This window comes from Anser brachyrhynchus (genome assembly GCF_964034855.1).
Source record: "Anser brachyrhynchus genome assembly, chromosome: 1".
Lineage (NCBI taxonomy): Eukaryota > Metazoa > Chordata > Aves > Anseriformes > Anatidae > Anser > Anser brachyrhynchus.
In genome coordinates, this window is record NC_137694.1 from 195,779,784 (window position 1) to 195,802,646 (window position 22,863).

The 22,863-nt window shown below is 40.5% G+C and overlaps 1 protein-coding gene across 8 annotated transcripts in view; it reads right to left on the minus strand.

The window, feature by feature from the left end:
* Window positions 1-314: 314 nt before the first annotated feature.
* The window catches only part of GRIA4 (glutamate ionotropic receptor AMPA type subunit 4), a 224,400-nt gene continuing 201,851 nt past the window's right edge, over window positions 315-22,863 (minus strand). The window contains exons 14-17 of one of the 8 annotated variants that reach the window (XR_013946757.1): window positions 18,317-18,431; window positions 11,476-11,590; window positions 9,154-9,288; window positions 315-2,841 (exon numbers count right to left, since the gene is read on the minus strand). Coding sequence is in view for 7 of the 8 variants with exons in the window: in XM_080580695.1 (XP_080436821.1) it covers window positions 2,677-2,841; window positions 9,154-9,288; window positions 11,476-11,590 (415 nt within the window). In the remaining variant the exon portion in view is untranslated. Of the gene's footprint in view, window positions 2,842-7,701; window positions 7,885-9,040; window positions 9,289-11,475; window positions 11,591-18,316; window positions 18,432-22,863 lie in introns of those variants that run through there. The other 7 variants (XM_080580697.1, XM_080580695.1, XM_080580698.1 and 4 more) reach the window with 7 other exon arrangements.

Consider the following 22,863-nt stretch of genomic DNA (forward strand, 5'->3'; position numbering starts at 1 on the left):
CAAACTGTAGCGATGTGCTGTCTGCTGAAGTAAATAGATGTAATACATCAGAGAGACAGGGCAGGATGTAAGAGGATTAACACTGGAAGACAGTAATGTATCCCTGGACAGCATTGGCATTGCTCACATCCTGAATGAGGAAAGGCTGAAGACAAACTCCTGGAAAAATAGACAGGCACAGCAGAACAGAATAGACAGCATCCTTCACATTCAGTCTCCCAGTCTGTCCATCCTCTAATATGTTACTTTAGGAAAAATCAAGACAAACCATTTTTTTTTTTAAACAAAAACAAACAAACAAACAAACAAAAAGCCCTGCAACTTTGTTTTCTTTTAATTCAAATGTAAAAAGAAGTCTGAGAGGGAGCTCACAGCTTTGCTCAAAGAGGAAAATCAGCGAAATCACCATTCTGGCCACCAAAACACAAACGGTTCACAGTAACTCATGAATGAGCTAAACATGCTGGTAAAACATGGATTATACAATAGGCTGAGTCACAGCAATTCATCATATACCGTGTTGTTTTCCTCCTAGACCCTTGCACACTCAGTAGTATTTATGCCTTAGGGGTAAGCATCACCTCATCTTCACCTTTGCCTGCACTACCGAGATCTGTGTAAGAACTGGTCACACTCAGACTAGACTATAGTCAGCAGAAAGATACATGTTTTTTACACCGTGATTCAGTTGTTTGATATTTTAATGTCTGCTTTAAGATGAGGTTATTCAGTCTCATTGATTATCTATCTCTAGTAACTATAAAGGGTATCTAGAGTATTTGAAGTAAATAAATTAATACCTATATTGATAAGTCAACTGAAGCTAACACTTGCTTTGCTACCTCTTACTTTTCCATATTAGATAGGATGAATCTCAAGTCCATAGAGCTTTTTTATTTGTTTATTCTGTGCTGTAGCTGTTGGGTGTTGGCCATCGCTTGGCACCATTAGGCCCCATTCCTGAAGCCCTGGGACCTGAGAGAAGAACCAGCCACAGAGGATAGTGAAATGTAAGCCATCTGAACATGAAAATTTGTGGGCCTGAAAAAATCACAGCGGCATTAGAAGCTATGATTAATCTGAGTATGAATCTGATTTACAGTCTGATTTACAGTCTGGGCCTTGAAATGGAGCTGTTACATTGGTGGTAATGGCTTGGATTTGGAGACCACTCCAGTGTCTAGCACGGCCAAGGGGAATAGCCATCACGAGTAAAGAATTGTTGCAACTTTGCACCCACAGACATGCCTACTCCTGTAGACATTAGGATTTTATTCAAATGATGCCTGGTAGCATTTCCCTCACCTGTCACTGAAAGGCTGGATGATGAAAGCCGAGGTTGCTGGGTACCATGAACACTGTATGTATCAAGTCATTTTGAAAAAACATCATCTTTACTTTCCTGCTCCCTAGTACCACATCCCTTGAAGCCCCCAGAGGACAGACACTATTACTAAATGCTTCCCTAACCTATCAGAAAGAACTTTAATGACTAGTACCAAAACACCTACAGAATAATCATGATGGTACTTTGGCAGTTCAGAGTCCCACCTCTCTAAGGACTTCAAAGCACTTCATGAATGTGCAGGCACCCAGACTGTATAAGATAAGGTCCTGCATCCTGGAGTAATCCTGTTCAGTTCTCCAGATGACATAACTAATGGTCCCTAATGATCAGAAAACAACTCAAGCTCTGTCGATATTATAAGAACGTTTGTTGTTTTATTCTTTTTGGTGGGTACAAAAACCACAGTTTCTTACACAGAACAAGATTATAAATAATATCTGTAACATGAGTGACCCGTAGTCTCTTTTGATTCTACACTGCAGACTGATGATGTACTCTAAACATTTTTTTCATTTTCTTTCTTGTATTAGACAGATGCAAATCTGTGGAACACAGAATGATGGAACAGAATGAAGGTAACAGCAAACAAGAGGATGACCAACAACTTTTATAAAAAAAAAGTCTCTGAATTTTATTACAGTGATGGCATTTTATATCAATTATTGCAATGAATTGTTCCCTAAGATGGTTAGAAAAAAGAATTGTGTTGTCCTCTACCGAATTTACATCAGTTAAAAAGCAAGCATGTTTCAATATTCCTCTTTTTTTTTTTTTCAAAGAAAATGTAAATAATTTCTTTATTTTTTTCACAGGATTTACATATTTATTATTTTCTTATCACAGTTTAGTGATTCATTTCTACAGCTGAACAGCTGAATATTCTTCCATTGTATATATTGATGTTCTGGAGACACAGGTTAGCATGTTCATTGACTTCTATAGCTATTTTTCTCTCTTTGTCAAGACAAAGACCAAAATGTTGTCCTTTCTGAGCATGTTCTTCACAGTTTAATGCGCTAAGTTGGCAAGTCTTATTAGTTTTAAGTCCACTCAAGTGAAATTTGTTGCTGTTAATACACCCTTCCCAGCCCCCTCCCCCCAACAAAACTAAGTTATGAATTTTCCTGATATAAAATCTGAGTTTGGGTTTCCGAGCTGAGCTCATGCACACATTGTTGCTGATGATGTCTGGCGCATTTGGACGTACTTCCCTTTCTCAGCCAAATTATTAGTTCATCAATGACACTCCCATGTCGTTACAGTCTGTGCTGTGTTCCCATCAGTCACCAACACAGTTTGATTAAGGCACTCAATTATTTTTTTGGTTTTTATGGTAGGTCCGATGCAATTACAGCCAATCCTGAACTTTGTCTAATTGCAGTTCCAGAATGCACGGCCTTCGGGCAGTCGGGAGTCAATACGCGGCCGTTTTCACCCACACTTCCCGTGATGGATAATCTGGCTTTGTTTCTTATGGCTTCAGAAAAGGTAAGCTGTCACCCCCAAAAAAAACCAAAAAAACAAAAAACAAAAAAGGAGAAAAGAAAAAAGTGTTAGAACATTTCTGCCCTTCAAGAAACCAGGACACAACAAACACCAAAATATTAAATTTTAGACATCTGCATTTTTTCATATTAACATTAAAAATAATAATCATATATGTAAAATACATAGCATTTATGCATACTAGGGGAAAAAGGCTAGAAACTCTGAGGGTAAATTTTATTACAATAAGTCATTATCAATTTAAATATAAATTCCAGATTTGAGCAAGAAATTAACAGAATAGGGAATACCTTCAACTAAACTACTTCAAACCACATTCAGTAAGACCTTTCATAAACCTGAAAGCATTAGCACCTTTGAATAAAGTCATGCACAGGCATTTGTAGTCTTAAAACTTCAACTAGGTATTTCAAGATAAAATAAAACTACTGAAAATTGCTTACAAATTGCTATAGCTGTCTTTGTGATAATTCCATGGACCAAATCTAAATAAATTATTACTTCTACTCATAATGCATCCATTCTCAAATCTCTTTTCATATATATATTTTCCTATAATTAGGGAAGGTGGGAACTTTCAAAGGCAATGTAGTTTATAGAGAGAAAATACATTTTCTATAGTTCTTAACATTAGGTCTAAACTTTCCAAATGATGGTTTAAAGAAATGCTACCTCAAAATCTTTACCTTCAGGTAAATCAAAACAAACTATCTTTAGAGACTGGTTGCCTCAAACAGAAGAAAAAAATATTTATAGTTATTTCATCTAACTTCAGCCATCCAAAAATCAGCAAACTAATCTAAAAGAGCTCTCCCATTAAAATAGAAATAGCTTAGACTGAATGATTTCTAGATGGTTGAAGTCAGGGGAGGTGTCTAGGGTCAACCAACGCAGAAAGGATACCTGGAATATCAGGCACCCAAACTACATTGTGTTGAAACAGATTTCAAAGATACTGTGATAAGATACTAATTAGTGGAGGAATTCTGATTTCTAGCCAGCTGAAGCTATAGTCTATTCAACTAATGCTTGTAACTGGTGTGCAGGGATGTAATCTGAAATAGTGATTGGAAAAGAGAGAGGCAGGAGGGTTCATTCACATAGGAGCAAAGGGATGAGAAACATTATGAAATCATTTTATTTGCCTTATTACTGATCTCTGCATTTAGGTCTTTGTCCCTCTGAGCCCGGTTTCTCCTTCCAAGGTATCAGTATGCCCTAAACTGGGATGAGGGAGATTCCTTAAAACTCCCAAATGTTTCCACAGTTTCTGGGTGCACTTCTATGAAATGCACCAGTCTAATATTGTATTGCTGTTATTGGCTCCTTCAAAAACAAATTCTCCAAAGTACAGCTGCCTTTATCGCACAGCAGGATATGGATATAAGAGCAAATTCCTGATCAATTACTGTAAAAATTTCAGAATAAGACCCCAGCTTAAAGAGTGCATTATGGCATTCCCCTTCAGCTGAAAAAAACTTCGTTAATCGTCAATTACAAAGTCCATAGTATTCCTTTAAAAAGTCTCCCTGCTGCCACAGTAATCTGTGGCAGGGACTGTTACCCAGCATATCTTGAACTAACGCAACAGCTAGATATCAAAAGGGAGAAATAGATAAAGAGTGAGTGGGGACCTGGGCCCATACAGAGTTCTGCTGAATAACAAAAACTTCAACTACACCCAGCAGCAAATAAAAAACTGCATTTGCAAAGCACAGACACAATGCAATGTGGTGAAACTCCACATGGTGCATGTCCACAGTCCTATTGCAAATGTATGTCAAGGTTCTGCTGCCTGCAGAAATGCACAGAACATGGTTTGGTCAATGGCAAGAAAAGATCTTTAGCCATGAGTTTTGGGGAGGGATGAGAGACCAGATCAGATCACAATGCAGACTGGGCTGGAAATGGGACAGCCGATTTGGTTAAATTTCCCAGCAAGTCATCGCTGTGTACCAACATCTCTCCATCACTTTGATCAGCTATCTGTTTGCTAATGGGAAATCCAAGAAAGAAATTTACATGAGATGAGTGAGTTATGCAAAGCTTGATGGTTTTCTAGCTCAGTCTATAAAGCTTTCTGGCCATTGACAACACACTTAGGACAGAAAGACAGTAAAAAGGGATCTACCAACAAAAAATAAAAAAGGAAAAAAAAGAGAATAATGAACAATTTCTCAGCAGCCTTCCATGGACTAACAGAAAAAGCTGCAATAAGGCAATTCCTCTCTTCTCACGGTACAGATTAACAACAGCTCAGCAACACACTGCAGGAAACAACCCAGACAGTCAACAAAGTCAGCAGGAGCAGGTCAAACTTGTACTCAGGAAGGTGCCATAAAGTAAAGTAATCAGATATGTCTCTGTGTTTTATTTTAAACTAAGCTATGGGTAATGAGCCAGGCTAATACCGTGTTTAATTGCTGTTACAATTTCAGATTTATGACCCGGCTATAGAAATGGTTTCAGGAGAGGCTGGGATGAGAGGGAAAAGTCTTGATATCTACTGTGAATATTACTAAAGTTGTGGAAGTCTCTGTGCATTAAGTGTAAACAGTTAACTGTGTTAGTTTCCAAACTAAGCAATAGTGTTAGTTTTCAGATTAATATCATTAGTCTTGATTAAACTAGTTGTTGACTTAAACACTTGAAAACACTGACTGTCCTGTTCCTACTGGGAAATGGGAATTTAGGAAGCTGACCTCCTCAGTCTATACAATACAAGTATCCCAGTTGTGTGGGTTCTTTGTTGTTCAGACTTAAGTACCTGGGTCACCTGGGGATGTCTTTGGCACAGATATTGAAGATGAACTTTCATTTTTTTTTCTATGTTGAATTGGAAGTATATAAGTCAAAATAAATAGATTACACATTTAGTGAGCCATCCTCTAGACTTTGGCCTTGTTAGCAGTTAACTTTTTTTTTTTTTTTTTTTTTTTTGTGTGTGTGTCTTTCTGGTAAATTTTGTAGTTAATTTGGTCAATTATGAACAGCATGGGTTGGGAGAGCAAGAGAAGGCAGTGGAACTGGAAGCTGGCTGGTGCGCCTCACGGCCCAGGGAGAAGCCGTGTGGTGGTGGCTGGGAAGGCATCCCTGGGATAATCCCCTTCACACCCGTGGGTCTGATGGGAGGAACTCAGCAGGGCTTTTCTCTGGGGCAGCTGCAGAGAGGGGAGCTGGGCTCCGCACTGTTCCCAGGCTATCAGGTTGACTGGCGTGCTAAGGGCTTAGTGCTGATACAGGAAAATGGAGAAGAGGAAGGGATTGCTCCCTCTTCACAACACATCTCCTACCCTGCCAAGGGCAGATTCAATAACCCTCCATCTGAACATCTTTATCACATGCATGCGTACTAGTCCTACTTTTGCATTTTTTGCTGCCTCACAGTGGGTTAATTTCCCTGAGGCAACTTACTTTCTACAGGACTAAATTAGAAGAAAATATGTTAATGAATATTAATTTTCAAGTGGGTTATTTAAGCCTTTTTGTATCAGTTTAAAACATAAACTGTTAAAACTTTTTGGTGTCAGCTTAAAAATCAGCATGTTGGTTACTCATGCAGGTTAGGACTGCCAAGTGTCTTTCCGTATTAGTGAGTTTTAGTCCTAATATGATCCCTTTACTCCTTGGATAAATAAACATATCAGAGGTTTTGAAGTGCTAAATGCAGGCATATTTCTGCAGAAGTATGTGTAAAGACTGCTGTGAACTCTGTCCTGCTGTCGGCTGGCAGAGGTTTATGACCCGTGTGGGTATGAGCCCCACAGGTGGCCCTGCTCTGCCCGAGAGTGTGAGGTGACCTCAGCAGTCTGACACCTACAAGCATAAGCTCTTCTATGTGAGGTTCAAAATTTTCTCAGGTAACTATTACAACAAACTAGATAAGGAAAATTAAGAATTTCTGAATTCTATAAATATCTGCTTAAAATTCCTAAGTATTTTTTTTAAGTTTTTAAATGCCTGCACCCTGAGATGTTTTTAAAATGTTATCAGAAGTTACCACTGGCCCAAACATGAATTTTAAATTAAATAAAATGTTGGCTTTTAAAATATATTTTCTCCTGTAAGAATTCAACTTTCTGTTTTAAAAAATCACACAAAAACTCAAAGTTTAGAGAAAGGTACTTAGGTTCTTTTCTTAGAAGACAAAACTGAATTAGCGCTAATTTTTATGTGCAGAAGACAGTAAGGGTAAAATAAATTCTGCAAGTATAATAATAGCATTTGTTGTACTGTAATCATAGCACTGGGTGGGAACTCAAGTCATGCCAGGGTTAGTTTAGAAAGCCAGTTTGGGCCAGGTCAGTATTTGAATAAAAGCTTTGGGTTTTTATTTTTTATTTTTCTTTAGGACTATATTTTGGATGCATTTTGCTTTGTAAACTTGACAAGAAATATGCTTTCTGGGACTTCTGCTGCTGAACAGTGCATTGCTCATGATAAGAGAGAACAGTAAAAAACTATATTTTACTATTGTCAATATACCTTGGGTTTGCTTATAAAAATGGATTGCTGATGTGTTATCACTGGAGCTCCCTGCTTTGATATGCACGCATTGTTTTTTATACTAGGCTGGGGATGCTCTCAGTGGTGTTCACCTGCTGTGCACTGGAGGTTTGGCCTTTTTCTTGCTTATTTCCATGCCTCACATTTTCACTAGTGAACTAAGTGCACAGCTGAGACATTTTTTATGTGGGGAAATCAGGCTCTATTACAATTAACGTATACCCAGGGTCATGACTTCTTGTACAACAGGGAACCAAAGAAAACCACACCGCGACAGCACGTCTGGGAAGCTCCCCAGCCAGCGCACGCCAAGCCCCCTCCCTCGCCCCCCGAGGACCCACCTATTCCTTGCAGCGCTCCAGCTACCATGCTCAAACACCATGCTCTGCTCACTCTGTGTCTGCTCTGTACTGTATGGTTCGGTATTGTACCGGCTGTGCCTTTAGCCTGTAAGCTCCTCGGGACAGGGACCTGTTATGTGTTTGGCACACTTCACCTATTGTACAGCGCCGTGTACTCCAGCGCTATATAAATAATAAATAGAAAATAGTAATTGCATCTCCAGTTGTTTCCTCTGAAAATTTTTCTAGGTGGCAACATAACATTTCTATTCATCTCCTTTCACCTAATTTTTGTTAATTCTGTTTTGTTAGAAGAGGAGAGGTGAGGCTTGCTGTTGGCAAGGGGAGGGAGCTTGAGGTAGCACTGAGAGGGCAGGGGACTGGCACACCTCTATTACAAAGCAGCCAGTTTAGCTTAGAAACTATGGAAAAATTATGTTTAGAAGCTTAGTGTGCTGCTACATACCATTTCCAAAGGTCAGGGAGTTGATTTGACTAATGATTAGTAAGCTGCTCACTGCATGGATGAGACCAAATGCATTGGTAAACCATCCCTACACACCTACTAAGGGGAACTACGCAGGATGCAGCTCAGCAATATCAGCATTTTGGTCTGAAATCACTGCGTGAATGTCTATGAGTCCCGAGCCAAGCAAGCACATTACTGAAAGCTGAGGACAATAATCAAAGTCTGTTCACTAGTTAGTGACTTTTGGTTGTTATTATGGTGGACAAAGCTTGACCTGAAGCAGAATATTGTGTGTGGGGAAAAAAAAAAAAAGCCACACAATTAGCATAAAACATGTATCGAAGGGAGGGTGAGGAGCAGGGTGGGGAGGAGGAGGAGAAGGTAAAACAACATTTAGACTTCTTGTAACAGTGCCTTGTCTTCCATTAGGTTAACTATGGTTCAGTGACATTGCCTATCCTAAATCCTCAATGTATGGAAGTCCCAGTTAGGGCCAACAGAGAATAATAAAAGCTTACAGCAATTTGTCATCGGTAGAGTGCAAATGTTTAAGAGAACAGACTGGCCAATCAAGTAATTAAACACTGGCCCTCTGGATATTTCAAATACCAATTATTTCCCAACTGATTGAACAACATTTAGTTGTTATAAACGTAGTTTTTATGTTAAAATTTTCTTGCAATGCAGATGTCTATTAGCAACATAGAATAGTATGCTGTACATCTGCAGCCAAAAAAACTGAACCACTTTGCACTGAAGTTTTCCAAAATATAAAGCTCTGTTTAGAAGCAAGCACCACTAGACAGACATGTCACAACACTGCGGTACAAGATGCATCACCCACTCACTGTAGTAGGCCCTAAGTCCTACCCCTAAATTTTAATACTTTCGGTTCCATATACGTTGTAACCTTCTCTATAAGTTGCTAAATTCTGGGTATTCTGCGAGGAAGTTGGGTTAAAAGTCTGTGCACTCTTTGCCACCTTCATTCGCTTCGCCTCTGCCCTGGACTTGTAACAGAACTCTATCAAAGCCACCAGCATTGCCAAGCCCAAGCCTCCAACCAGAATGTAGAAGACTCCAGCAACGTTGCTGAGACTCAAGGCACTCGTCTTGTCCTGGGGAAACAGAAGTGACACAGTTAACCCCGGCATCCAGACCCCTGCAGCACAAGCTACACATTAAAACATCAGAAATAGATATAAATAACAACATTTAGCTGAAATTAAATTACCGTCATTTACATGCCTCTCACAAAATTTGACCTATCTGGATCTATAAAATATATTTTAAGCACCTAGTTTTCCTGGTCAACATCAAAGTATTATAAGTATGTTGCGAGTATATTGAGATGTCATTGTTTACTTACTGCAAAGCATTACTTCCACTAGCTGGAGAATTGAACGATGACACGTCCAGTCCTCTTTAAGGGACATTTTAACACTGACATGAAACTGCATTTACACAAAGCTCTTTAAAAGCTTTGGAATCCAGAAATCCATTTACATCAGACAAGATTTTGCTTGATGTTCACGAAAAGACAAATTTCACTTGTAGTAGGCATTGATGTTAATTCAAAAGATCCAGACTGACTTTCTGCTACGTAAGTGACAGGTGAAAATAACATGTGAGGCTCAAGTTATTGGAACAAACACTTCTTTGAAAGTGCACACTGTACCATACACATCACCATATATTTGCCTCTTACTGATTATTGTAATTTTTTTTTTGGTTTGTTTTATTATACAGTTCTGGAACATGCCCATGGACTAAGGCTCTGCAGTAGTACAATTTTAAACAGTAATTTATTAAATCTTACACATTATTTAAAATTTAGAAAACAACGATAACTTTCTTTAGCAAATTACTAAATATACAACATCTGATAAACGATCACCTTTTTGGACTTACTGTTGTAAATAATTATTCTACATTTCTCTAGACTTCAAATGATTGTTCTACATTTCTCTATACTTCACTGCTTAGTTATGAATCATGTATGTTAGGATTTTAAATCCATGTGCAATTTTAGCACAGTTCTCAAGGAACTCTCTCAGGATTGACTCCCATATACTGCATTGTGCCTTAAGATACTTATAAAGCTTTATTCTTAAGCAGACTATATAATCTTTACCTAAAGTAAGGAGAGTACTTAACTTCCAATTGTAATTTGTATGAAATGTTAACTTATGCTCAACGTTAGGGTTTAATTTAAAGAGGCACTATTTATTGTGCAGTCAGTAGATCAGCACAGTAACAATTTCCATGGGTGTACAGGGGTGTCTGGGGCTTACAGACAGTCTTCTGCTTTGTCTGTCTCTTTTTAGCTGGCTAAGAGGACTGAATACCTTGAAGGTGACTCAGTTCCTCTGGTGGCAATTGCTAACATGGAACTTGGGAATAAGGAGCAGGCAGGACTGGGAAGGACCTGGATCTAATGGACACAGTGGGTTGAGGCTTTCTTAGCTGTGCTTTATGGGTGTTCTGCCATCCCCTTGATGATTGTCACTCCTTTCTCCAAACCCCTTGCAAGAAAAGCAAAATGTGTAGGGCAGGGAGAGCTGGCAGTCACTGCCCTCATGCTGTCCCCTCAGCTCTGGGCACCAAAAGCTGGCACCAAGACAGGCACCACGGGGATGTTTCAGACTCCCAGAACACAGGGCTGGCACTAACTGTGGTGCACCAGAAAAATACCTCCTTCTGGGCTTGTCCTCATGAGCTCCCTGAAGCTCTGAGGATTAGTTTGGGAATGGACTAGGGTAAATACGGGTAGCTGTAGAAAGCTACGAATTATTGAAACCTTTCACTCCAAAGCTTAAACTAGGGCTTCCTTGGCTGCTTGAGGAGCAAGAGACCTCACTAATGGGGGCAAGAAATGGAAATCCTTCCCCTTAGTGCTTCTCCCCGTCCAAAGACACCATAAGGCTAGCCAGCCCTGAAAGGAGAAGATATGAGTGGAGCCAAGCTCAAGTAGCAGACAGGGAAGGTACATCCCCCGTAGGCACAATGGAAACAACCAACCCAACCTGCTTCCCCCCAGACAAAAACTCTGCCTTGTAACTCTTCAACAGCTGCCTTCAACTCGTAGGAGGACGTTGGGTGATTTATGGTGATTTATACCACTGAAGACTTCAGAAAGCAATAGTGCTTCTTTAAATTAAAGTGTGACCCCCATCAAGATGGGGCAAAGCCAATTTGCTCTGTGAGTGTCTACAGCTGCTTATTTTACTTCTAAGTCATTTTGGTCATTACTCCCTTTACTGCTTTGTGAACACGATAGTAGGTCCCGAACTGCAGCGACTGACCTTACTTCCAGAGTCCTTGGGTCCACATTCACCTTTATCGTACCACCATTTGTTTTTCAGCTTGTCTAAGACGCCTGCCTCACTGAGTTTCAAAACGGCAAGGTTTACAGGAGTTCTTCACGTGGAAAATAACATAAATAACATTATATATGTTATTTTATGTTATTCAAGTAAAACTACATAGAATCGCATTGCAAAGTGACAGAGCAGAGGCCACAGTGGGTGCTATGTCATGTACTGTTGGCCCAGGTTTAGAGACAGACATACGACCGGGACCTGCTCCATCGCTTTAGGTAACAGGCACATACTGCTGGGGAAGATTTGTAAATAAATGGTATGCAATTACTGTGAACCCAAAACTATTGGCTTAGACACATTAACAACATAGCTTTCAGAGATATATACAATACAACTGCATATATGACTTAACAAACATAGTTTTCCTTGTTTTCTATCCATTGTTGGTTTGTAAGCATACAAGCTAGAAACATGACTTGGCCATAGCTATTTCATTTACTGCCCTCAAAATGAAGCTGGCAAGAGAAGGAGCTGCTTCTGCAGGTTGTCACCACAGCCTTTGGCACAGACCTGCTGTCACCCTGGGTGCCGACTGCCACTGTCCTGGACCTCAGCTGGGAACACCACAGCCAGTATTTCATATATATTCACATCCTGTTTCCACATTGTTTCCAAATTCAAAGCTTTTCTTTCCATCTTGCTTACTCAACTAAGCCTTTCAGGGTCCCAGGCTGGTGATTAATTACTACTCAGAGTATCTTCCTTGGGATGTTTGCCATGGGTGATGCAATGGAGTTAAACATTGAGATGAAACATATTCTAATGCCTCAAAGCATGAACCACTATGAGTTTACACTGAAGTTACTTAAACTCAGTGAATAATATAAAGTGTTATGATAATGCCCCACCTCATGCAGTTGCAGCAGTTTGTTTTCTAAAAGCCTATCAAATGATTAAGACTTATTTTCTATGCTTTCCACTTTGAACCATTGACTGTCCAATTCTTAACATGATAGGCATATATGTATCTATTTATGTGCAGGTGTGCATGAAAATACAATATATATCAGAGAAGGAGGCAGATAAACAGAAACAGCACATGATAGATGGGCTGCTGGTGACACTGGATGGCGTAGAGACTGATCTTGTGCACCAGTGGATTCCTGTGGTACCATTAATCTCTCATAATGCACCATAGTCCATGCCCTGCTAAAACGTCTACTCATGAATTCAAGGCTTAAAATAAAAATAAAGAATGCAGTGCAAATGGCAATTAGTACAGGACAACTGAGCCGGCCAAAATGGACACTGTAAAAGAGAAAGGGAATTTGTAATTACACTGTAACTTATTTAACAGGAAATCCTCAAATGCTTATGTATAGACATATTTGTGTATATATTCGTATATATATATATCATATTTAAGAAAGGATGAAGCACACTGCCAAAATTTGCTATTGAGGAAGCCTCAGTGTCACAGCAAAAAGACGATTTTTGACAGCTACAGCTGGGTGAGAGGATTCTCAGGTACTCCCAAGTGATCTCTTTAAATAAAGGAAATGCTTCATCCACTTTTCAAATCCCCCACACTTAATTCATATGGAATATGATGCTGCTAGCATGAATTTCTCATTTTTTTCAGTATTCAAACTTGCATTTTTTCCTTCAGGCTCTGTGGCAGCAGGTCGTGCAGACTGAAAGTGGAATGCGAGAGTCCCACAGGTGAGAAAGGAGTGGGCAGCAGTTTGGGTTGCTGGCATGTTGCCTGTCAATATGATCCTCTGTTTGCTTCTAGTACACGTGTGAAATAGTTAATATTATTTGGATAGTCCTCATCTGCAGCATGCCATGCACCGGCACTAAGCCGAATTTCACTGTTCCCAAATCCCAGCACTGTAACGGGGCTGATATGGCAAGGACTGGGGATGTCCAGGTACAGGTCTCACATGGACAGTCAGAAGCCTATGGAGCTGTTGCAGATTAAACTGATTAAAATGGTGTGATAAGTAGGGCTCTGTATGAACTATTAAGACCAGCAGTAAGCTGGGACAAATCAGAAAGCCTGCCTCCCAGTCTTTTGTGCTTTTATTTTTTATTTTTTCTTCCCAGCACAAACAGTTCGGGTATACAAAGCCTGATATAGGCATGGATTTTTTCTTCTTTGCAGCTGTAGTCCTTTTAATACCATCATTTCTGCACTGTCTCAGCTTTCATTTTTTTTCTGGGGGGGGGGGGGAAGCAATCAATTTCGTACTTAAAATTGCCATATTATCTTTAATATATAACTGAATGCAATAGCAATGGCAATGGCAAACATAGATGAGGCAATTCAATTCCTACTCTTCCCTGAAATAGAGCCAGTCATGTACCAGAGGCCAGTTGCTTGTTCCTCCCCTCCACTATTTTTGCTGAAACTCTTCCTGAATCTCAGTTTAAATCAGGCAGGTGTGATGGGAAAAGTACACACTCAAAACAGTAAGAGAAGCCCAGCTGGAGGGCTGCAAATTTGAAAAGGAACATTTTAGCTCACACTTTTAAGAACACTGGCATATATGCTTGCTTGCAGTTACAGGAAGTGATTGCAGGTATGGTGACTTTTAATTTATTTTAGGCTGTTTTATTTGTTTTTATATTTTAGTAGGAGATTTTCAGCAGCTTTTAAGGGAAATGAATGCCCACATCACCTTGGCTTTCAGGGCAAGTTGCCTTTCTAGGCATCTTTCCTCTCTTTAAAAATCTCCTCTCCAAATAAAAATCATTTTGACCATGCCAGTCACACGTTCAGAGACCATAATGTGTTACCACAGTGCTTACCCACTGGTTGCTGAATAGTCCCAGTGACATTAAAGGGGCAGGAACTAAGAATCGATATGGTCTACTGTACACGAGCAAGAACAATGTACTTAAATCATATACAGAGGATAGATCCAGCATTTAAAATTAAATTTCCCATCTAGTGCAGTCTTGTATATTACAATAGAAAATGACAATATAGATTTTTTTTAAAGTCGTTTGGTGATTCTTGAATTAGTAATTACTAATAACGAGAGCAAGCTGGCAGAGCTGCTGAGAATCACCCTTATTATATAAATACAGGATCCAAATTCATGTAAGGGTAATGTATGAAAAATGTTAACTACAATTACCCTTTATAAATGGAGAAGGATTTGTCCCATGTAGCCACATTGCAAAAATTCCACGTGGCAGAGCAGAGGAGTCCCTGTTCTTCTGTGTGCTGAAATCAGCAGAGGCACAGCCTGACTGGGTGCAGGGACAGTGGTTTTCCACCTTCTCACCATGTCCTCAGCCCTTCTGCCTCTTGGCTCCTTACTTGTTTCCTCCCATCCTATCCTCTACCACCTTCTGTTGGAAGGGCTGTTTTTCAAGAGCCCAAGGCTGGATTTGGTGCCAGCAACTTCAGCAAAATCGCAGTGCCTTAAAGTGGCATTAATGAAGTTCTGAGCTCCTTGTGTACAGGACGATGAATGGGCAGTTACAGCATTTAAATTACAATGTTGAGCAATTCTGAAACCAATGCGGAATTTTAAGAGACAGGGATTTAAAAAAAGCAATCACAAGTATGCTCTAGGAGCACTTTCATTACCCAGTCAGGGCTGAGCCATTAATTAAGTGTAAGGTCAGCCTCACCCGCTGAATGAAAAACAAGGGATGCTGTGCTCTCCTGGGGGCTGCCGGCAGAGACGGAGCAGAGCTTCGCCAGCACAACTTCCTTCAGCCCACAAGTTTATCACAACTGTGGAATATAATGGCAGAAATTGGGTTTAAATACCTCTCTGTGCATCACAAGAATCATCTCATGAGCTGTACTGTGGCATACAGCTGAGATCTGAGGCACTATTTTCAGAAGCACTTAAATGACTGAGGGACCTCGGCCTTCTCTCCAAACATCACTTAATTGCTGAGGTCACTAGGCTGCAGGGGAAGGCAGTGTCAGCTACCCAGGGCTGACAACGCAGTCTTATGGGGGAAACTGGAAACTGGATCACAATCTGATCTGTCTTTCCAAATTTTGGAAGCTCATTCCTTAAAGGGAACAACAACTGGGGAGGCTACAAATTAGCTTTTCAGAACACAGAATGGGGGTAGGAGAAATCTTAGTTTATAGAGTAACACAAACCTTGGAGAACTGCTGGGCTCTCGTGAAACTCCCTGATTTCTATAGTCCTCTTTAATACGATGAAGAAGTTTATTCTGGGTCTAGACTCATTCGCTGATGGGAGAATTTCAAATAGTAATAGCACATTTGACCAGTTAAGGCTTAGGTGCTGCATTGCTTTCAGTACAAGACAGATGTTCTTATTTTTGCTCATGACAATAGGAAGCCCCGTAATTTGGACCAGAGCTGATAACAGAGCTCAGGTTTTGTTCTTTTTAAATTTACACAATGAAAAGGAGCATTGGTTAGACATGCTTAAGACCTTAGTTCAGGACCTGCTGGTTGTAGTCAGGTTTGCAACAACAGTGCACTGTATCCTGTTTATTTCACTGATGATTAAATGATAGCATATAAAATTAAAATATTTAGAGCTCCCTTAATTCAGTAAAAATAGTCTTACTGACTTTAATTTACAGATACTACTAGTCTGTTTCTGAACAAGGGAATGGATTTTGGAGATGACAAAGGGCTAACTAACACCTTTAGGAGTCAGAGTAGCTGTAGTTTAAAAAAAAAAACCAAACAACAAGACCAGATGCTGCTACAGTGCAGAATTTGAGCAGTACATAATGCATACTCATATCCATTATGTGCCTGGTCCTCCTCAGCATGGGCACTACAGGCACATGATGGACCTGGGGCCTTCTAGGAGCACCGGGCGTTCTCTCCTCTCTCTGTGCAGTCCTTATGCATAGGTATGGCTACTCACTTGCCTGTGCCTATGAAAAACTGTGGCAAGAAACAGGCCTGAGGTCAGGTAAATGCTGCTGGCAGGCTGTATGTAGTCCTGGGACCACAGGTTGAGCTACATCATGTTCCTCATCCTTTGCTAACAATGCCTTACTCACTGTATTTTCTACTCCACCATGAACTCCTGCCTGACGCCTGCTCTTCAATGACAATGTGTTCCTACCTCCCTCCTGCATTCACTATTTTTTCCCCCTACCCTTTCTTCTGTCACTTGCCATCACACCAAACTTGCTCCTTCAGCACCTTCCAGATATATTATTCCCTGGTGCAGCCCTGCCCTTCCCTCTGCCACAAGCTGCTCTCCTTGTCCTGCTTTGTGACTCAGACCACCAGTGGCTGGTAATTGAGGATGGTGAGTTAAAGGACCCTTGGTTTGCTACCTAACTTTTATCTCATATTTCAGCAACAGTAGGCTTGTGAGGAATGTATTTTAAGAAAATGGAGGCATTTTAATTATGTCACTCCCTGCCCGTGACTTTTTAAAACTTAAATGCCTTCTCCATCCACAGTAATGGAAAAGTTCAGACTTGGGTACTACTTTAATAGTATCAACATGGGATATTTATGGTTCACACATCAACCTTCTTAACAGAAGTTGGTGTCCGCTCCACTTGCACATATGTGCTATCAGGTCTAATATGCCTATGCACTTTGAAACAGAAAATATAGACCATTTTTTGAAACTGTGACTGCTGGCGAGTGGGGAAAAATAGGTAGAGCAGCAGGATCGAAGACAAAGTGAAGAGGAGTAGGACAGCAGTTCTGGGTGAGTGCAGAATAGCCCAAGGGATGGTCCCTGAGGCCAGGACACAGCATGAAAAGCAGGAGGACTAAAGGGGGAAAGAAAATAGTAAGAAAAATATATGTAGGCAATTGTAAAGAAAGCTACATAAACTGTGTATGACAAATCCATCAAAAGTAATCATCTGTATCTGACTAGCTCTGTGCCTGCACAGTTACCTGTGCAGCATTCTTTTATATATTGTTCACGCACAAGCACATAAATAAATATTAATACACACTGCCTAGCACTGAAGGGGCATTTTTAATATCTTTATCCTTCCCCACTTTCACATCTTTCACTTTGACATCTTTGCCTCCTTTCAGCACAAGGCAGTTTTCCAAAAGGAAGCTGTGATGAAGCCAGGAAGCAGTGGCTCTCGCCAGGTAGAGGATCTGGAAATGCAGGAATAATAAGAAACTGTTACCACCTCAGCCTAAAATTCAGAGGTGGTGAAAGGCTGCAAATGCCACAGCTGAGAAGGATGTTAAGTTCTGGGACTTTTCTGCATGATACATTCTGAGCAATTCTGCCTAGGAAACCACCACGGATTTGAGTTTGCAGGTAAGATATTATAAAATGTCCATGCAAAGGTATTTTAGCTGAAATTTGCCCTCCTGCTTTGGATACCCCTGTGAAAATCATGATTTGTACCAGTACTGTTTGTGTTAATAGTGGATCTCTGAGCCTGGACCCTGCACTAGATTTCTGCTTGGAGGCAGTTGCACTGATTTTCTTTACTGTCACTGAGAAATTATTTTGGGTCATACAATATTGTAGAAAATAAATCCGAGTTGATATTTGCTCCTGAAGGTTTCAAACTGCTTGTTCACAAGAGTAAGCTCTGAAAAGGCTCATCACAATTTTAGAAGGTGCAGGTTTCTGAAAACTGGTGATAGATTTCATAGCAGGGAGTGTTTATGAGTTCCCTTTGGGATGCTTAAGCAAATGCAAATATTTTTGCTTTGACAGTAATTGCATACACCTAGATTTCAACTGCAGGTACTGGCAATGCCGTGATCCTGGAGAAGCTGTTTCATTGCAGGTAAAACCCCAGCAGATGCACCAATTACTTTACATACTGTTTACCCGCTTTTGGTGACATTGAGGCTAACCTTGGAGTCACCTCCCCCGCTGCCACATTCTCCTTTGTCGTACCACCATTTGTTTTTCAATTTGTCCAAGAGGCCTTGTTCATTCAGTTTTAAAACTGCGAGGTTAACAGCATTTCTTGAAACGATAAAACATATTTTGTAAGAAACTGCACAGCTGTTAAGATGTTAGAAGGAATGAGGACTTAAGCTGTTTATAAGCTTGATCCACACACTAAATAAACCTCTCATTTCCATATTTCAAAGCCCTTGGCAGCACACATAATTGTAGTTACCTTCAAATGTGAAAAATGTGTTTCCCGTATAGAAATGATTTTCAGACCGGCTTGGATTTTAACAAGAAAATTCTATCAACCAACCAAAACAATTTTTGCAAAAACTATGATAAAACTCTGTCTGGAATTACAAATGATTTCCACAGATTTATTTGAATCTATATTTAGAAAATCTACTTAGCGTGGGCCTAGGCTGATTTCTCAATTAAATGGGAAGATGCATTCCCATGTCCTACAGAGGAGAGAGGCAGCCAGCTTAGGCTTGGCCCTGCCCGTCTCTGTGCCACGTACAGCTCTGCGGCGTAGCAGTGTGATACTGCACAGCCTCGGGGACCTCTGGGATGGGGCTCCAGGGGCAGGTGGTGGGGAGCGAGGCACAGCCAAAGAGCAGTGCTAATAGCGTGGTGCAGCCTCCAGCCAGTTGATTGAAAATGCTGCTCGAAAAGGTGCCTGGAGTCCTGCCCACCTGAAGCTTCACCGCCTGCTTTAGTCACATCCATGCATTTGGGATGCAGGCTCAAGAGGAGTCCCACTGCCTTCACACAGAAGAAGCTTGGAGGAAATGCAGGGCCTGGGGTCTAGCTTAGTCCTGCAACTCTAGCGACTCCCCTGCTGTCCTGGGAGAGCAGCTGGTGTCCCTCACCACCCTCGGTGGGCAGGAAGGTGGAGATGGAAGACATCCTCCCTGGGGAAACCTGGGGATGGTGCAGCCGAGCAGAAGCTCAAGTGCCCATTGAAAGGGTGTTGAGATACAAGCGGGTGGTTGGGCCATCCTGATGACTGCTCCCTGCAGGGTTTACACACATTGCACAGTCACTGGGTGGAAGATGAATCCTGCAGCACAGTGGTATAGGCAAAACAGGCTGAAAGGGGCTCCACGACACATGGTGTCCTCTAAATTGGGTTTAGTGTTCTTCTTCCAGGTGAGGGAAACACCAGTTTGGGTCTGTCCAGGTTTTGAACCCTTACCACCATGAAGGCTAATCACCAATTCTGTATGATATGAAGTCCAGGCTATTGGGATCACACTGAAATTTAGGCAAGAAAGGGACACAGATGGTTGTGGGATGGGGCTGCTTCTGCCCGTGCTCTGAGGTTTTCCTTTAGGCATCCACAGAGCACTGAGATTGGACAGCAGAGGGCAGACACTAGAGATCACCATATAAACCCAGTAAGGCACCCGGATTTATGACAGGAGCTAACATCCCTGTATGACATTTTAAAAGCAGTCGACAAATAATTTGTCAAGGCACTTATGCAGCCTTCATCACTTGCTGAGGAAGGTTTGCACTTGTTTAAGTGTATGACTTCCTATTGTTATTACTAACAGCCTCAACAGTCATATATCCTAATGGTAAACAACTACATCAATATTTATAAATAAATAAACAATTATATAATTAATAAATAAATTTTAAATTCATTAAATTCATCAATTCATTTTTCCATGTTCAAAGGTCCCTAGCGCACCCATACCTGCCAGACACGTACATTGCTTCTGGTGGGTGTCTGCCCAGGCTTGCCTGTGGATGTGCAGAGGTATGTGGAGCAATGGAGTCAAATCCTTGAGGCATCCTATGCCTCTGCTGGGAGAGAAGTATCTGTCACAGTAGCTTAACTACTACTCTTCGGGGACAACATGAAGTTGAGAAAAATTGAGTTCTTCTTTTTGAATCTGTTTAATACTGTCAAGATCTGTCAGTCAGGCAAGAGCTGTATCTGTTAATGGCATCTTCCTCTCATCAATTATGAGAGGATACAGCACCTTAAGAGCTCTTGCAGAAGGGTTGAGGAGGAGAGATCCTCTGGTGACAGGGCTCCAGCTGATCTTATAGCACCAGAAGCTACCAGGGCGTGATTCACCCTCTCTAGAGAAGTCTGGTCTCTCATCCATGAGGGTCTCTTCTTGTGTTAGAATGGATGTTTTTTTCTCACTCATTAAGAGAGAGATATTCTTGGCAGACAAGTACAGACAGCAGTATTTCACAGCTCATGGAGCCTTCCTTGCAACACTCGCCCGGTTTGTGGGACTAGTGTTGGCTTTAGGACATACCTCCACTATCTGGTAACAGCTTTTCATATAGCTCCTGCTGGAACCAAGACAGGTCTTTGCTCAGGAAATGTGGAAACAGCTTTTGTGTGGAACTGGCCTCACCTAGCTTCACTGTTGTTACATTTACATGAGATTTTCAATACGGATAGAATAATTGCTTGTCTGTCCCTGAAAGTGCAAACGAGAACTGTAGGCTGTAGTGGGAGTGATAACAGACTGCTCTTTGTGGATAAAGCTTTAAGGGGAATTTAGCAGCCAGTCTGACAAATGTGATTTTGTATAAGTGCTCTAATTACGGTTCACACTCCAGAGGGAGAGGAGAAATTGTAAAATAGGAATGAAATTGTTCATTTGTCCCTTTTGTTCTTGGAAGCAATTGCTTTTGAACCAGTCATATTTACTACAGATTTTTCCTACTCAGCTTTTAGCTTCAAACACTGCTTTTTGCCTCTTTGCCCCACTCAGAAAGATAATGGCTTGGCCAGCCCTGCCACTTAGCAGACATATTTCTAGTATACTAAATGTAAATTTTACCTTTGTAAGGACTTTGGGACTGAGACGTAAATGAAAATTATCCTAGAAACACTGTTTCTTTGATGCTGATCAACACTACTTATTCAGAAAATGGCTTCAGTGCATAGCTTGAGCCTGCTCTCTGCAGAGTCAATGTCAAAACTCCTGTTCCTTTCAAGAGGAACCAAACCAAGGTCTAATTTAATGCTGCTGTGTCTAATTGTCATGCTGGGTAGCAATAACATAAACAACTGCCTTGACAGTGCTACAGATGCAGGCAGAAGTGTTCATTCCAGTGAAGGATGAAGTATATCTCAAGGAATATCAGTAATGCTCCATTCAATGAGCCACTTAAGCACAGTCCTGTTTTAAAGCAGATTGGAAGCCCTATCAATCAATTTATCTGTAAAAGCATCTTCATATTATTTCCTCTAAGCTGTAGTTTTTCAAGTATGAACACTAAAGCTCATTGAATTAGACAATGTCCTTCTGCTTTCATAAAACTTCTGAAAGTTTTTATTCAATCATTATAATACCTTGGGTTGCCTGATAGCTTACAACTTTTTGCCCTCAGCACTGTAAATCCCTTTAGGCTTCAGAGTTTTTCAAGCTTTTCAAATTAATGTCTACTTTGGCCTTTTATATGGCTATTCAAAGATGAATAAAAAACTACTAGGAAAATTTATTTGACAATTAATATAAATTCTCATGTTTAATGCCCATTTTGAAGGGGAAGAGCTTTCCTACTTCCAAAAGTTTGAATTTATCTTTCAAAACATTAAAGATTATTAAAGATTTTTTTCCATGGTCATTTAGAGAAGCTACAGCTGGTTGATAGTAATCCTAGAATAATAAATAAATAAATGAAACCCATTCATGAGAGGGTTATTTAGCTGGGTTATTCGACAGTTTCACGGCACAATAGAGAAATGGAAATAAAAAGGATGACGAAGTAAATGTGGATTTAAGCTGCAATCATTGCTCTGAAATTAAACTGTATTGTTTATAAATGTAACACATTATTGTCCTCATCATGTCTAGTAGGCCATGTAAAAACAGGTTAGTTTCACACCGCTTTCTCTGTTGCTTTGTTATCCAGGTCCACCTCAACATGTGGGAACAATTTCCTTCTGGTCAGCAAAACACAGAGAACACTGCTGTATCTCACACAGAAATGTCATAATTGAGACCCTGATAGGTGCAGCAGTGACTGCATTGAAAATTATGTACCAGAGACCTCAGTATGAATCTACAGTCATGCTAGATTGTTCATACTCAGCCTAGACAGTGCTTCATTCTGCCACAGAGGAAGACATTTTGAAACTTGGCAATCTGTGGCAGAAACGTTGTTCTTTAAATGATGATCTTTCATCATTAAAGAATAGGACTGAATCCTTGATTCCACATTTAGGCAAAACTCCCATTGAAGAACAATTTGTTCCTCATTAAAGGAATTGAAAGCTTTGCAAGAGTAAGGGCTTAACAGTAGAAAGTAGGCAAGTGCTTTAATATTTCACTCTTAATCCTTGCTGTCATTGCACAATCCTGCATTTTCTATTACCCAGAAGAAAAGGGAGTCCTTGTATGCAGTTATCATACCAATTCAGCCAAAACTGCAGCGCTGTGTTACAATGATTCCTCACTTCACTATTATGTGACTGCATGGACAGTGATTCCAATGCATGGATCACAGCTCTTTGTACGCTGCC